Here is a 17,136-nt window from a genome sequence, read left to right on the forward strand (position 1 = left end):
AAATAAACCCATCAGTTTAAAGACCATCAAAAAGTAAATGGTCCCTCCCCCCAAAACACCAGGTGCACTATGACAACCGCCCGCAGCAGACGGACGGACGGAGGCACCTTGAGGATCTCCTGGTGGTTCTCCGAGGCGTAGAGCCTCCCGTCCCTCACGATGTCCTCCACCAGCTGCTCATAGTCCTCTGAAAGGACACACACACACACCGTCACCATGGCCCCTATGCAGTGCTGTGTAATCACGTTGACCGGCGCGCACGGTTCCCTTCAAAGGTGAAGGTGTGACGTGTCGGTGTGGCCCTACCGTCGTAGGTGACGTAGGGGATCTGGAAGCCCCGCGCGCTGTTGGCCTCGTTGGACTTGAAGCTGATCCAGAGCCGGCGGGAGCGGGCGGTGAAGGCGATGGGCCGCTCGTACGTCTGGCACGTCTCGTAGGTGGTGATGGACGTGGCCGACCCTGCGGAGGGGGAGGGAGAATACAACGTTGTACGTTTGGATGAATTGCTAACTGCGCGGCAGGCTAGACGTCTCGTCTCTCTGCTGGCAGTCGTACACTTTTAGTCCGGGGCCCTGACTCGTATGTCGTGCACCGTACTCACACCCGTGTCCCCATGATGAAAAACGCACCATTGCTCCGTTTATACGCGGTGAAACCAACCACTTAAATCCACTTCCTGTGTGGCAGCCTCAGTTTTAACCAGTGCAGCCAGAGTGCTGAAACCCTAGACGTGGATGTGCCTGTTTACACTGATGAGGCAACACAAGGAGTGGACTAAAATGTTTGTTCCACAGCGAATCAACAAAGTGTTGATCCAATTTTCCACTACCTCTCTTTCCTATCCTCTGTCCTTCCCGCCTTCACAGGCCTTCACCTGTGAAGGCCCTTCACCTGTGAAGGCCCTTCACAGGTGTCTGGATGGCTGATCGCATGTGTAACAATGCCATATTTTCATCATGGTACATGAAACGAACATCAACATGCTAAGAAGAACTAAGAAGGGGTATCAGTCAAATTGTTTGCCATGGCTATGTCACTGTTTATTATGATCAAGCATCAATGAATGAAGAGCTTCTGCATTCCAATGGATCAGAGCATGTCAATGCTGTGTAGCTCTCTAGTGCAACCAAGTTGTGACAAAGGTGGAACACACACCAACACGACAATGCATTGCAGGGACTGCCTTTTGATGCTAGTGCTACAAGCAGCTCAGCTCAAAAAAAGTGGTTTATCCAAAGCCTTCCATAGAAATCTATAGGCATTCATGAGCAGGTATGGGTGAGGCATCTTGCTTTCGGTTGCCAAGGTAGCAGGGTCTGAAATGAATGGGGGCTCATCGCATTTTACCCCTTAAAAATATTTAGAAATATTTGCGTTGTATTTTTTAATGGCCTGATTAATAAATAATTGTTGACGTTTATCTGTGTTTGTGATTTAATATGAGTAGTTGCAGTGATTGAATGGTCTGTCATGCGACATAAAATGTCACAGGACATTTTGTCAAATTGTCCTGGAATTTATCCAAAATGACCCTGAAACATTTTACACAGGGGGAAAAAGGGCCTTGTCAAAATATGTCAATTATATCACCCTGCTAGGTAGTTCACTGACTTTATGATTCAAACACATTAACCAGTAACCAACCAGGAACCAACCACTGACCACAGAGGGAGAAGCATCAGACCGAGCACTCACAGTTCTTCCTCATGACCAGCACGTCTCCGCATTCATCCTCGGAGGGCAGGAAGATCTCGGGCACCACGATGAGGATCTTCCTCTTGCTGGGGGGGTTGATGTTCCACACACACTCCACGTTGGCCGGGTAGTTCCCCGGGTAGTTGGGGGACTCGATGTAGCCTGTGAAGTCACCCATCTCTCCACCGCATTCTCTGTCTGAACGCGTGTTTGGACCCCCCCACACCACACACACACACACACACACACACACACGGGCACACAAAGACACACAAACATGCAGACACACAGGCAGAGATACAGACACAAAGACACACACAAAACATTACTTTTTATTTAAATATAGCCATTTATTTTGTCAAACATACCACTTTTTATAAGCATTTTATATCAATGCATATTTGTGTATATGTTTGCGTGTATATGTATGCATGTATGTATGTATGTGCGTGCATAAAAATAAATAAAATCTTTGGAACTTATTTGGTCGTTTAATTTAAATTGGAGGAAACAAAAATTAAATATAACTGCTGTCCGACCAAGTTCATCAATGAGCTGATATTATACCACCAGCTGTGAGTGGGATAAGCCATTATAGAATGTTTGAAAATCTGCCTTTTCCTGTGGGAGTGTCCAACTCAGAATAAAACCAGGTGGTATGATACGGCCCATTTAAGAGAACCGCTAGTACAGAGTGAGTAGCCGTAGGAATGGCTGACAGCATTCTGTCACGGCGTCGCTGCCCTGTACTCACTCTTGCACTGCGAGACGCTGGTGGCTCCGTCAAAGTCCGTGGTGGTGTTGCCGGGGCAGGAGATGCAGTAGTTCTGCCTGAACTCCGTCTGGTAGGTCCCCTGCGGGCAGCGGATGCAGCGGTGCACGGTGGTGTTGTAGTAGTGGCCGGGGGAGCACTGGACTGTGGAGCCACGAAGAGGAAGAAGAAGAAGAAGAAGAGGGAACCGTTTGTTAGGAGTCGTGTTGTTGTCACGGAGATGGCGGGTGAAACGAAGACCGATGACATCATGCACTGGGGACAAAGGATTAAAAATGAATAACAAAAATAAACCCACTGACCTTTGACCTCACAGTCGTGGAAGGAGCTGGCGCCCTCCCTCTTGGTGCCCAGGCCCCCTCCGCAGGGGAAGCACAGCGTGCGGCCCAGGTCCGGCTGGTACATGCCCAAGGGACACGGCTGGCAGGGCTTGAAGCCATCGCTGGAGAAGGACCCCGTGGGACACTGGCCTGGGGCGGGGGCGGGGGGAGGAAGGAGAAGCGTCATCATCGATGCATGGGACCTTCTGAACCGGGCTGCACCAGGGTGTGTGTGCTTGTGTGTGTGTGTGTGTGTGTGTGTGTGTGTGTGTGTGTGTGTGTGTGTGTGTGTGTGTGTGTGTGTGTGTGTGTGTGTGTGTGTGTGTGTGTGTGTGTGTGTGTGTGTGTGCTTGTGTGTGTGTCTATGAGTGAGTGAGTGAGTGAGTGAGTGAGTGAGTGAGTGAGTGTGTGTGTGTGTGTGTCTGATTGAGGGAGGGTGTGTGTATGAGTGTGTGTGTGTTTAGTGAGTGAGTGAGTGTTTGTGTTCGGGGTGTGTGTGTTTGTGTGTGAGTGAGAGTGTGACTGTGTGAGAGTGTGTGTGTTTGTGAGTGAGTGAGTGAGTGAGTGAGTGAGTGAGTGAGTGAGTGAGTGAGTGAGTGAGTGAGTGAGTGAGTGTGTAGACTGGTTTCTACCTGCGCAGGAGGAGATGTTGCGGGCTCCGGTTGGCCCGTGGCCGTCACTCCCGGGGCAGAGGTCACAGGCCAGCTGGCCCTCCCTTTCCTGGAAGGTCCCGGGCGGGCACTGGACGCAGCGCTCCTGCTCGCCCTGGTAGTAGGAGCCGGACATGCACCTGACTGATGGGACGGCAGGCACAGGGACTCTGGTTAGAGGGACTAGCACACACACACACACACACACACACTTTTAAGCCTATGAGGCCCCACTGAACCCCAATGAAACCCTTCAACCCTTCAGACCATCCTTAGTTGTATGGCTGCCTGTTATTCGAATGCGCACGTGTCTGTTTTTCTGACCACCACTAGATGGCGCTAAAGGCGAAACTCCAACCAGCGGACAATAAAGGTAAACATCTCCAGCTTCCCCTGCTCATCCTTTCTCCCTCCTCTCCCCCCCATCTCTCTTACCAAATCTCCCCCTCTCTCCCCTCTCTTACCACAGCGCCCGTTGTCCCTCTCGCGGCCCGGCCCGCAATTCTCCAGGCTGGTGGCGGCCTGGGGCAGCTTCTGGGCCACCTCGTACTCCAGCCCCGCCACGCGGATCAGGAAGCGCTCCTGGTTGATGGACTTCTTCAGGGCCTTGATGTATGTCTTCACCTGCTTCTCCATGCGCTGCCGCAGGCAGCTCAGGTTGCAGCTCCCTGGGGTGAGGGTGACCAATGGATAGATACAGGTTATTGGCTGTGTTGAGGGCACAGCTTTCTGCTAGTGTTCCGGTAACGCAAACAGGGGGACGCCAGCTCTAAGGTACTATGAAGGATTGCTTGATTCCATGTATTTTGGAAATGTTTTGGAAAACATTCCTTTTAATGTGTTCTACGGAAACGGTAGAACACATTAACGGTACGTTAATAAATCAGCAGAAGATGATTTATCCTAAGAGACGCGTGGCAGGAACTAGGCAGGGACACCAGGCGGTCCTCAACACCAACTCCTCCCGCGCCCCTATCGTCCACGTCTCCATCTCCCTTCCCCCACAGGGTGCCTCTGGCGGTGGCGCCGTGGCGTCCAGACACTGACCTGTGGTGTCCCCGGCCTTGACCTCGGCCTCCAGCTCCAGGGTGATGCGGGTCACCTCCTTGTTGGAGGGGTTGCGGGCGCGACGCCCCTTGGTCTTCTTGGACGAGTCGCACTTGAGGTTGACGAAGGTCACCAGACAGTTGCTGCAGGGCTGCCCACCACCTATGGGTCACAGCGGTCTACATTGTTCATCGTATATAAACGCACACACACACACACACACAAAAGATAGTCCATGCAGGTGTGTTAAGTGATGCAGCAGAAGATCGTCTCACAAGTGCTGTAACGACGAGGCTATATCTAAGAGTTAATCGGGTGGTAGGCTTCACTCATTCACCCTTCTCTACCTGCTCTACCGAGGATCTCTACCTGCTCTACCGAGGTAGAGCAGGTAGAGATCGCACTAGCAATCTCTACGTTGCTAGTGAATAACAAAGAGGGACTAGCACAGTCCCACACACCAGTTACAGGTCAACCTGCTCTACCGAGGTAGAGAAGGTAGAGATCCAACTAGCAACCTACAGTTGACCTGTAACTGGTAGGCTCGAGTGTCGACGTGTCCCCGAGCAAGACACCTAACTGCTCCTGACGAGCGGGCTGTCTCCCTGCATGGTTGCGTCCACCGTCAGTGTGTGAATGTGTCGCTTTGGATAAAAGCCTTAAATGTAAATAGGTTAGGGGGTGTCGTAAAATATGGACTGGGACGGCTGGGGAGACTGGGATTAAGGGCTATACACGTCAAACAGTATGCATGCCATGCCATCAAAGCATACAGCTGCAGCATGTGATCATTTGAACCGGTGTTGATTGTCTTCTAAACAGCGACCATTAGGATCACCACGGAGACGCCCATGGCATCATGAAGAGGGAGACTGGATTACCGGGCCCCTGGGTGCGGCCCCGGTCCTCCGTGCGGCCTGTCAGCTTGGGGTGGAGGTGACACTTGGCGTCCTTGATCTTGAAGGACGCCGTCTGCTTCACCGGCGGCGCCAGAGTCTCTACAGGAAGGAGCCAGAGGAGCACACTAGGACATCAACACTCTTATCGCCACGGAAACCCCGCTCACAGCCCAGGTCAGGTACGCTGGGAAGGGAGGGGCAGGGAGGGGCAGAGCGCCGACAGGAAGTGATGTGTGGAGGATGATGATGATGATGTTGAAGTTGATGTTTTTGAGGAAGAGGATGACATGTGCTTTAATGGTACGTATATGAGGAATATAAAGGGGAGGGGGGGTTGTTGGCGGGCGAACCTATGCAGCTCTGACTGTTGCTGGCATTGAGCCTGGAAGAAGACTTTCCTCTGACGATGGGGATGCCACAACTTACTGAGTAGCTGCTGTCTGACTCTGCAACACATGTCAGAAGAGAAAGCAAATGTAACCGTTGTTCAACGCTCGGGTTCATATTTGGATTTTGGTGAACTTGGTGATGTCGGAATTTGTTGGTGCTGCTATGTGATCCAAGGTGCGCTACCTGATAGGTAATGCGCCTTAGAGGAACAGGTGAGAGAACAGCTCTCCTTCCTGCCCGCCTTGCTACAGGTCAGTGTCGCCTTCGGAGCCAGGAGACCCGCGGGACATTTCACCAGCTCTAAGAGAACACAAAACACACAACAAAATGTAAAAGTGAATCACATTCAGTGCTCGCATACCCCTGGCGCCCCCCCAACAGACCAACCGCCTGCCAGTAATGCAAATAGAAACTACCGAAACAGCTGTTCCAAACAGAACTCAGCTGTTCTGCTCTTCTGCACGTTTTTGAATCGGTTGTGGCTGTTGTTGACCACCAGGGGGCAGTGCAGACGCATACATACCAATGCAGTCTTTCCTGTTCCAGTGCAGCTTGAATCCTGGCGGACAGGTACACTCGTAGCCGCCAAGCGTGTTGACGCAGCCGAACTTGCAGCCCCCTCGATTTATACTGCACTCGTCAATATCTGCGGGAACATTAATTTTAGAGCGTTTTCAGAAGGTGTTTTGGTGTGGAGTGGTTGGAAGATGAAAAAATAATACTTTAAAACTAGTGATAGCAAAAAAACAACAACACAGCAACGTTTCTATGAAGAAGATTTAAGAGGAACCAGACGGAGGGCCGCGCTTAATTAAGCATTCCGATGACGTCACTCCGATAAACAACGTCAGAAGTTGGGAGATGATTAACAGCACGCGTGTCAAACAGAAGTGATTGGTTGTTCTCCCTGTTCCCCACGTGGCATTTTATTGGCTTATAGGCCCTAGCAGCTCTGGATATTGGACCAGAGGCAGGGACCGGACAGGGTCCGAAGAAACCCTGGACGGGTCAAAGGTGCACCGGAGAGAGAGAGAGAGAGAGAGAGAGAGAGAGAGAGAGAGAGAGAGAGAGAGAGAGAGAGAGAGAGAGAGAGAGAGAGAGAGAGAGAGAGAGAGAGAGAGAGAGAGAGAGAGAGAGAGAGGAGAGGGAGAGAAATGGGCGCGGGGGAGACAGAGGGAGGAAGACAGAGCACACCAGAGAGATTCAACAGCCGTGATTGATGATGCGGTGTACTGATATGAAATGTGCTCCCCTGTCCCGTTCAATAATTCACCGGGAGACGAGGATGTGAGCACAGCGCCACCGCTCTCCCAGATTGAAGATGATGACTTCATCAGCTGTGTTTAGACTGTAGTGAACAGTGAGGCAGCTCACTGTGAGTAATGCACGTCTCACCAGGGCACCCTCGCACGCTCTCATCTCAAGGGGAAGATGTCGGTTCGGGCGATGCGGGATCCTCTCCTGTATCGGGTGTGACACAACTTATGAGCCCCGGAGGACCTTTCTCTCTTAGGTCTTTGTTCTGAATTGAATGGAGGTAATACATCTGCAGTATAAACCAGGAAGGCCTTCGACATAGGGGTGTGTGTGTCTGTGTGTGTGTGTGTGTGTGTCTGCATGTGTGTGTGTGTGTGTGTGCGTGCGCAAGTGCGTGCGTATGCGTATGGTTTGTGTGTGTGTCTGACGATTGCTTTTCTCTGTTTAAACACAACGCTTTGTGATCACATCTTCCCAAAGTGTATACACAGAATCCATCCCTGTGTGTGTAACAGTTAAAAGCCCCTCGGTGTGTCAGCGGGTCTGAGCGCTAGGTGCCACTGTAATTGCCTTCTTGCCGACGTCTGTAATTTCTCCCTTGCGTCACCTAACTAGACAGCAGGACTCCATTGTTCCACCGCCCTGAGCAAATCTCCAACGAAACCCCGCTCATCCATCAAAGCTCTTATTATTTTCAGGGAAACCAAACTAAGTCTCGAAGAGCAGCCACGTGGCAGATCGCCGTCTGCGTCCGTCCTCGGTTTTTCCACATCATCGCTGCGAAGGTGTGGCTGAACAACAGCGAGGACACGCTGGTAACATCCACATGTTGAGGATGGGCCTGGCTCCTTTGGGATACATGCTGTTGTTTTAGGCGACCAAGAGTCCAACTCAAATGACCGCCGTGTTGCAAGTCTGGAGATCTCCCCAGAGAAGAGATGAGGATGATAATGAGGATGAGGAGGTTGATAATGAGGATGAGGATGATGACGATGAAGATGATAGACCTCGGCACGCAGCTCTTAAAGTACTCTTAACGACCACTTTGGAATATTGAAGAGCCCTCAGAGCTCCGCGATGGCCTTTGCATTGGGTTTTTGGGTGGTTAGTAAGTTTAGTCAGTAGGCAGGTGAGTGGGTTTTTGGGTGGTTAGTAAGGTTAGTCAGTAGGCCGGTGAGTGGGTTTTTGGGTGGTTAGTAAGGTTAGTCAGTAGGCCGGTGAGAGGGTTTTTGGGTGGTTAGTAAGGTTAGTCAGTAGGCCGGTGAGAGGGTTTTTGGGTGGTTAGTAAGTTTAGTCAGTAGGCAGGTGAGTGGGTTTTTGGGTGGTTAGTAAGGTTAGTCAGTAGGCCGGTGAGTGGGTTTTTGGGTGGTTAGTAAGGTTAGTCAGTAGGCCGGTGAGAGGGTTTTTGGGTGGTTAGTAAGGTTAGTCAGTAGGCCGGTGAGAGGGTTTTTGGGTGGTTAGTAAGGTTAGTCAGTAGGCAGGTGAGAGGGTTTTTGGGTGGTTAGTAAGGTTAGTCAGTAGGCAGGTGAGAGGGTTTTTGGGTGGTTAGTAAGGTTAGTCAGTAGGCAGGTGAGAGGGTTTTTGGGTGGTTAATAAGGTTAGTCAGTAGGCAGGTGAGTGGGTTTTTGGGTGGTTAGTAAGGTTAGTAAGTAGGCAGGTGAGAGGGTTTTTGGGTGGTTAGTAAGGTTAGTCAGTAGGCCGGTGAGTGGGTTTTTGTGTGTCCGGGAGCGCCATCAAATTCTGTGTTTCTGGAGAACAGACGGACTGACAGCGAGTGCTCAGAGGGACGTGAGGAGTGAAAAACATCTGTGGCCGACCCACACACACACCTGGAACCCTTTTCACAGGCAATTTAAATAATATTCTCTTCTACATTGAATGGTCCTAAACGATAACGGTTAATTTGCATTAATTTAAATTACTTTCTCATTTTGAAACGAGTCTGTTATGAATTTTATGTTTTTGTTTTTCTCGGTACATGTCTGTTGTTCCTCCAGTCTTTTCTGGAGATGCATATCTTTGTGCAGGGTTTGCGTGGACTGAACAACAGAAAGAGAAGATTAGAGAGAGAGAGAGAGAGAGAGAGAGAGAGAGAGAGAGAGAGAGAGAGAGAGAGAGAGAGAGAGAGAGAGAGAGAGAGAGAGAGAGAGAGAGAGAGAGACACACACAGACAGACAGACAGAGCAAGAGACTCATTGAAACAAGGTACAATATTATATGTATTCCAAGTGCGAGTAGTGTCTCTTGCCTTCCTCATCACCTACTGTGTGGCCCTTGGGCAACAGCGGCAGAATCAAACTACTGATAAACAGAGACACCTCAGACACATACTCACACACCTCAGACCCACACACTCACACACACCTCAGAAACACACACACTCACACACCTCAGACCCACACTCACACACACCTCAGAAACACACACACTCATACACCTCAGACCCACACACACCTCAGAAACACACACACTCATACAACTTAGACCCACACACTCACACACACACACACATTCACACACACATACAGGCCATCAGAGCAAAGCCAAAATCAAAACACTCCTTCCGTGTCCCATGGACCTGGATCTCGTCCGTCCCCCCCCCCCCCCCCCCCCCCCCCCCCCCACTCACTCTCCATCTCGTGCGTCTTTAGAACATTTTCCTCCGTGTTCCCATTGACCCCCTGAGTGGACCCTTACTGGTAGCTCAGGGGACAGAGAGGGGGGGACGAGGAGGGAGGTGCTACAGGAAATTGCGGGAGGGAGCGAAAGGAAGAAAGAAGTGTGTTGGTGTTGGACTGGGAAAATGAATGGTGGCCCCTCACCTCCGCAGTGGGCCAGGCCGTAGAGGACGTGGCCTTTATGACACAGGCACTGGAAGCTGCCTGCAGAGTTGACACAGGAATGGTCGCAGGCTCTGTCAAAAGAACATTCGTCAATGTCTGCGAGGGAGAGAGAGAGGGAGAGAGGGGGGGGGGGGGGGAGAGAGGGGTGAGAGGGAGAGAGGGAGAGAGAGGGGAACAGTTAGAACATGCAAAGCTAGTGTTTAATAAACAGATTTGTATCCGTGACTTTTTCAAACAAATCGCTCTTTTGTCATGAGTTGCTCATAACTGAATGTCTTCTGTCAAAAAAATAACGGTATAAAGAAAAGTGACAGAAAATACAGAAACAATAAAGATTGGGATTGGAGCTGGTCATTTAGTCTCATCTCCTTACCCCCCCCCCCCCCCCCCCCCCCCCTTCCCTTCTACCCACACGCCAACACCCCCCCTTCCAATGTTCTTCACTTGTTCTTTTAAAGGGAAAACACATTTTTAAATCCTTTAGATCTGGGGCCACCTGGGAATCATCAGCCTAACAATGATAAATGTCCTTGTAAGTCAGCAAAGGCCTCACATCCCCTCCGTGTTCTGAAATATATAAACGCAAACTATCGTTATATCTGGTAAAGGTCATCCATGAATGACAACAGTCTGCACCACAGTTACAGACTGAAAAAGCAGAGCAAAGCCATCTACTGTGGGTCCGTTTTCTACTGTTGGTCTACTGTGGGTCAGTCATCTACTGTGGGTCAGTCATCTACTGTGGGTCAGTCATCTACTGTTGGTCTACTGTGGGTCAGTCATCTACTGTGGGTCAGTCATCTACTGTGGGTCAGTCATCTACTGTGGGTCAGTCATCTACTGTGGGTCAGTCATCTACTGTGGGTCTACTGTGGGTCAGTCATCTACTGTGGGTCTAATGTGGGTCTACTGTGGGTCTACTGTTGGTCTACTGTTGGTCTACTGTGTGTCTACTGTGGGTCTACTGTGGGTCTACTTTGGGTCAGTCATCTACTGTGGGTCAGTCATCTACTGTGGGTCTACTGTGGGTCAGTCATCTACTGTGGGTCTACTGTGGGTCAGTCATCTACTGTGGGTCAGTCATCTACTGTGGGTCTACTGTGGGTCAGTCATCTACTGTGGGTCAGTCATCTACTGTTGGTCTACTGGCGGTCAGTCATCTACTGCGGGTCTACTGTGGGTCAGTCATCTACTGCGGGTCTATGTGTGTCAGTCATCTACTGCGGGTCAGCAATCCCTCCCAAAGACAGCAGGGCCACACCCATGATCTACGCCGGCCTTCTTATTGGTTTGTTATTACAGAGGAAACATACCAATATTGAGACATTAACTTAATACCACTACCTGGTCTTCATTTGTAAAAACCTGCGTCCCACATCCACAGGGATTCAAAATGAAGCTAGGTGATCGTGGGCAGTCAACATTCATTAGGTATCAAGTTTTATTTTTATTGAGTCAGCTATTCCCTGTTCCCTAGTGCTGTGCGTGCTGCCTGGGCATGATGGGGACAGGGATGTCATTCAGTACCGCGGGGGGAGGTGATTTTGTCAGAGTTGTTTCTGGCATGCACGCGTTGCCTTGATGTTTTGTAGCTTGAGAAAGAGAGAACAAAAGGCGGTTACCTTGAAGGACGAGCCCTACACATTCTGACATATTTTGAACAGTCGGCAAATTGTCACAATGGGCTTAATCCCTCAAAACAGTGAAACTCTTTCCTCTCCGTTGAGAATGCCTAACTTGGCAGGCCCTTTGTGCGAGCACCTCAGACGAGGGGTTGGGATTAAAAGCTTATTAAGTGATCAGCTTACAGAGAGAGCAGACAGGATGTCTTAACCACTTGGGGAGGCCCAATGCGCTGAGGTAAAAAAAAGAAAAAGGTTGAAAAAGAAAACAAACGTTTCATTCTTTTCATTTAATAATCTCGGAAACAAGGAAAGATAAAAAAGATAGGTCTCACAGACAAATCGTTTGATTTGGTGTGAAAGATAACGCTGTCTGAGCTCTGGGTCTGAACAGTCAATACAGTGTCCAAATACAACAAGAACAAATAAAGGACGCACCACGACGGAATATATATCTTCTTCCTACCAAAGCAATGTGGGTGAATTCAGAGGCAACTTTCTTCCTCAAATCAGCACACATTAACAAAATGCATTACGAAATGCAAAATGGGAAGTTGTTATCATTACTGAACCTCACTGATCATCATGTTGTGGACGTTGGTAGTTGAGCATGGCGTTGCATACGGGAAAAAAACAAGATCACAGTGCAGGCTGTAGACTTATCTTAACCTGGCCTTTACAAATTGCTTTATTCCCACTGCCATTAACCTCTGGAATTAACCTTTAAAAACTGTAAAACTGTGCGAGACCCAGTCGAATGAGATAAACCTTTCCCCGGTGTGAGCCATGTGTGTCTCAAGATGCTTCTCCGTCGAAGCTCTACGATAGACAATAACTTTATGATAGACAATAACTTTATGATTGACAATGACTTTATGATTGACAATAACTTTCCATATTTCATCTTCCCTCCACGTTAGCTGCTGATGAGGGGGGCCTCTCCCCCAACCCACAATGCACCACAAGGAACCGTTCTGATCCTCAAATCTCACACCAGGCTCTCTCAGCTTCTGCTGACTCACCGCCCCGGGTCAGGATCGGCCCCTGGGAGCCCGGGCTTGACCCCTGACCCCCTGACTTCCACCCCTTGTGGAAAAAAAAACACCAACGAAACAACAGAAAAAAAATGACCAAAACAATCCAAGGCATGCAAATCAGGCGGGGACAAAAGGACAGGGAGACAAAGAGAGACAACTACTGTTTACACAGCGCAGATAAGAGCCTTATCTCCAACACCTCCTCCCATCTCCCACAGCCCCGGCCTGGCCCTGGCATCTGATAACGCCTGCCTGCCAATGTTCTAGTCCTAGATTAGCAGGAGGGTGGGGGGATGGAGGGTGGGGTGGGTTGAGGTGGGGGGGGGGAGATGGAAGAGGTCTGAGGAATGCTGGGAGAGGTTTAGCGGGGCTGGGCCAGACTTGCCTTGTCCTGAGTGATGGCCGCGCTCGCTGACAGCAGGGAAACACCGTGACTGTTCAAACTGAGATAAACACACGGTGTGGCTTACACACCTCAACGCCTCGCCGCAACACACCCACACAACGACACACCAACAAACGCCACACCGCCACACCGTTACGCTGCCCTCATTTTGCTGTTTTTTCTCTCGCGCTAAACTCTCGGCTAAAGTGTCACTAAGGCATGAGCAGAGAGCCAGCCATGAATGAAGACGTTTTGAGGGCTGGGTGCAGATGGCCGTCGGACTCCCCCTGTTGGGCGTCAGGGGGGAGCGTTGCACTCGTGCCACCGGTGGATTTGAAACGTTTCAGTGACGTTCGATGATATGAGACGAGAAAAAAAAAGCGAGAAAAATAAAAAATAACTCACGGCACAAGACTTTGAACCAAACGAAGAAGAAAAAAATGAAATAATGCGAATAAAATAATGATGGCGGTTTGTGAATGGCTGATGCCATTACCCCATGTCAACGGCCGACCCAAGCAGCGGCGGCTGCGGCGGTGCAGGAGGAAGAGGAGGAGGGCCCGACCGCACGGGGCCCGACCGCCCATGCGGGGTCTGGCCCTCGACGCCGGCCCCGCGTGGAGGGCCAGACCCCGCATGGACGGTCGGGCCCCGCGTGGGAGGAGAGATGTAGCAGAAAGGTGCAGCGGAGCGTGTGAGCCTGACATCTCCTCACTCAACGGGGGGGGGGGGGGGGGGGGGGGGGAACTTTTATCACAAGCCCTTCTCCCGAGACAAAACAGCCCGTCTCCCAGCAGGCGGGCCGCTGCTCCCACAGCAGCCCTCATGGCCTCTGGAGGCGGCACGTTGCCATGATGAAGGTGCGGACATTCCGACACGTACCGACCGTACTTGACAAATTTTGAGCGCAGAGAAAAGAAAAGAAATCGCCGCCGCATAACCAGAGAAGAACAACAACCCCGCGCGACATGTATTTCGTCGACCACATGACAAATGGCTCTGCGGCGTTGCCCTGGCGATGGATTTAATTTGATGCTCCGGCACAGGGAAAAAAACAACAAGCAGAAATGTCTGGCATGACACTGATGTATACCAGGCTGTGTATTGATTGACCACATCAATAAAGACACAAGGGCAACACAAAAGGCATCTCATCTGTTTTTCCAGAGAGAGAGAGAGAGAGAGAGAGAGAGAGAGAGAGAGAGAGAGAGAGAGAGAGAGAGAGAGAGAGAGAGAGACTGAGCCCAACACTGCGTTCCACCCTGGCCTGTCTTCCTTCCCCAGATGTTCCTGTCGCGGGGCGGCCCGATTCATCCCGGGGAGCCAGAGGTTTCGGAGCTGCAGCAGCTCTTAATTCCCCACACCTGTGTTTCGGCCCGTGGCAAAACTCTTTATTTGTTCTGCGGTGAGGCTCCCCCGGCTCCCGCAGAGCAATGGCTGCCACCGAGCCGAACGGGCAAACAAGTCAGGGAGAGGCCAGGCGGGCCGGCTGCTGGATGCCGGCCCACAATCACCACCAGGAAGCGCCTGCAGGCATCCCTAACCCTAACCCATTCTCAATCACACCGTCCCAGTGTGGGGGCAAGAAACAGCGTTGCATAACGCTCGCTTAAAGGGCTTTTTGAGTAAGAATCGAGTATATCGATGGTCTTACCAAGCAAGTGTAAGTGCTTGGCATTTGTTTATATGAATATCTTTATTGTACCGACAGCAATATATATTTTCTCTTTATTCTGACAAATGCACTGATAGTGAGTCGCTTTGGATAAAAGGGCCTACTAAATGCCCTGAATGTAAATCTAAACTTAAATGTCTTCGGTTCTACCGTAGACATGTGTTTTTGTGTTTTGCTATGCCTGCCGTGGTGCAGGTCATTAACAAAATGCACTGAAGCATGGTGTTTACCTTGACAGGTCCTCTCGTTGGTCAGCAGCTTGTAGCCCTTCTTGCAGCTGCACTCGAAGCTGCCCACCGTGTTGCGACACACGTGGTCGCAGCCGCCGTTGTTGAGCCGGCACTCGTCGTTGTCTGAGCACAAGATAAACATGATTCAGATACAGAGGATAAAAGATCCGGCGAGGGGAACCCAAAGCGCTGAGACACCGCGGTTATGCCGTTCACGTGCCGCGGTCGGCGTGCGTAAACACGGTAAAGCAGGTCATGCTGTTGCATTGCTAGGCCAGGGTTTCATTTTTTGCAGGTGAAGGAATTACTTGCAGGATGACTTTGAAGGCAGTTAAAATGGTTAAGAGGAAAAAAAACATACATGTGGTGGTAACTACATGCAGCCCTGCGAATAGAAAACTTTAATTGCGCCGAGGCTATATGCTCTCTCTCCCTCTCTGTGTCTCCATCTTTGTTGGATTATCCTCATTAGGTTCCTGGCCAATACCTGATCAATATATCATCTACCCACATCGGCTTTGAAGCTTCCGCGGCACGTTGGCCGTTCCGCGGTGTTTCCGATTAATCCGAAATAATCATAAACGAGGCTTCCATCTCCGGGGGGAGCCTTCCCCATCTGGTTAGCATCATCACATCTAAACGTAATAAAATAATCCCGTCCTTGTCTCACCAGAACCCCCCCCCCTAACTTCAGAGGTCCCGGGCCCTGCCGCCGTGAGGGACTCACTGTCTTCTCCTGCCAGTTGTTGTCTGGAATTGTTTTTCGTTCTTTCCCTCTCGACTCGAGCTAATAAAAGCCAAGCGGCTTTTATCAGAGTTGTTAAGAATAGCGTTATTAGCCCTGCAGGGAAATCATACTCTCCGATGATTCCACCGTTCCTTCGGAGAAGAGAAAGGGGAAGGGGAGGCGAGGGGGGAGGGGAATGGTCTATTTCTTTGAAAATCATTTTGTTTGTTATTTTCCGTTTCTTTGCCTCTCTCCTTTCCTTTCTTTCCCTCTTTCTTCGTTTGCTCTTTTCTTTTGTATGTTCTCCGGTTCTGAGTCTCATGAACACTGCAGGGATTTGAGGCGTGCCGTGTTTACGTGGTGTTAGAGAGGAAGGGCATTTTCATAAACCAATGCTAATGAAAGAAAACCATATCTCTGTAATACCAAAATAAAATTAACAATGGATATATGAATACATTTAATGAAGAAAAACCTTGCATTGCAAAATGTAACCAATAAATGAAAATAATAATACAAAAACAGCCCGGGAACAATAAAAACGCAATAAAAATAAGGATGTTGTTAACAAATAAAATAAGCCTGGAAGAAGTGCTTACGTTGATATAAAAACGTGGTGTGAGTGAGTGAACATCTAAACCGGCCAGACGCCACGGACATTCTGAGACGGTGACGTGGTCAGGTGATGGAGAGGGGAACACCGGCCCCCTCGGGGTCGGCGTGTGGTCTGTGTATGTGTGTGTATGTGTGTGTGTGTGTGTGTGTGTGTGTATGTGTGTGTGTGGACCAGGTGTGTGTATGTGTGTAGACCAGAGGTGTGTGGACCAGGATTGTGTGTTTGTTTGCGTGTATGTTTGTGTGTGTGGAGACCAGGGATTTGTAATTTCTAGCAAGAGTGTGTATGTGTGTGTGTATGTGTATGTGTATGTGTATGTGTGTGTGTGTGTGTGTGTGTGTGTGCGTGCGTGTGTGTGTGTGTGTGTGTGTGTGTGTGTGTATCTTTGTTTGTGGGCTTAGGTTTGTATCTGTGTTTGTGTATAGACCAGGGATTTGTAATTTCTAGCAAGAGTGTGTATGTGTGTGTGTGTGTGTGTATGTGTGTGTTTGTGTGTGTGTGTATATGTAGACCAGGAGTGTGTGGGTGCGTTTGTGAGTTTGTGTGTGGCGTACCTTTGCAGCTCTTGCGGTCGGGCTGCAGGGTGAATCCCACCGGACAGCTGCAGCGGACCCCGGCCACGGCGTCGTGACACGTGCTATCACAGCCGCCATTGTTCACTGCACACGTCTCTGCAGGGAAACACAGAGACACTAATGAACACACCCACTCACACAGAAGGGAACCCAAAACACACTCCCCTCTGTCTAAACCGTAAGAAGGCATGCTGATGTAAATGCAGAGATGTATAATTAGTACGAGAACAAGAATGGAGGGCCGTCCGAGGGCTCTTCATTGGAGACAGTTCTACAGGAATAAAAGATGAAGATATGATGGAGATGGAACGGAGAAGGAAGAAGGGAACAGGAAGAAGGTTAGGAGTTAGCAGACCTTTAAGGAGCTTAACACTAGAATATGGTGAACGGTGCCTG

At 50.1% G+C, this 17,136-nt stretch overlaps 1 protein-coding gene across 2 annotated transcripts in view; it reads right to left on the bottom strand.

The window, feature by feature from the left end:
- The window catches only part of scube3 (signal peptide, CUB domain, EGF-like 3), a 63,676-nt gene that overhangs the window by 2,640 nt on the left and 43,900 nt on the right, over window positions 1-17,136 (bottom strand). For both annotated transcript variants that reach the window (XM_030359539.1, XM_030359531.1), the window contains 15 exons: window positions 16,720-16,836; window positions 14,823-14,945; window positions 9,853-9,969; window positions 6,297-6,419; window positions 5,957-6,073; window positions 5,734-5,829; window positions 5,366-5,482; window positions 4,485-4,646; window positions 3,902-4,105; window positions 3,420-3,581; window positions 2,770-2,937; window positions 2,450-2,611; window positions 1,696-1,893; window positions 307-459; window positions 108-187 (listed from right to left, as the gene is read on the bottom strand). In XM_030359539.1, the coding sequence (XP_030215399.1) occupies window positions 108-187; window positions 307-459; window positions 1,696-1,893; window positions 2,450-2,611; window positions 2,770-2,937; window positions 3,420-3,581; window positions 3,902-4,105; window positions 4,485-4,646; window positions 5,366-5,482; window positions 5,734-5,829; window positions 5,957-6,073; window positions 6,297-6,419; window positions 9,853-9,969; window positions 14,823-14,945; window positions 16,720-16,836 (2,099 nt within the window). The remainder of the gene's footprint in view (window positions 1-107; window positions 188-306; window positions 460-1,695; window positions 1,894-2,449; window positions 2,612-2,769; window positions 2,938-3,419; window positions 3,582-3,901; window positions 4,106-4,484; window positions 4,647-5,365; window positions 5,483-5,733; window positions 5,830-5,956; window positions 6,074-6,296; window positions 6,420-9,852; window positions 9,970-14,822; window positions 14,946-16,719; window positions 16,837-17,136) is intronic.

This window comes from Gadus morhua, chromosome 1 (assembly GCF_902167405.1).
Source record: "Gadus morhua chromosome 1, gadMor3.0, whole genome shotgun sequence".
Lineage (NCBI taxonomy): Eukaryota > Metazoa > Chordata > Actinopteri > Gadiformes > Gadidae > Gadus > Gadus morhua.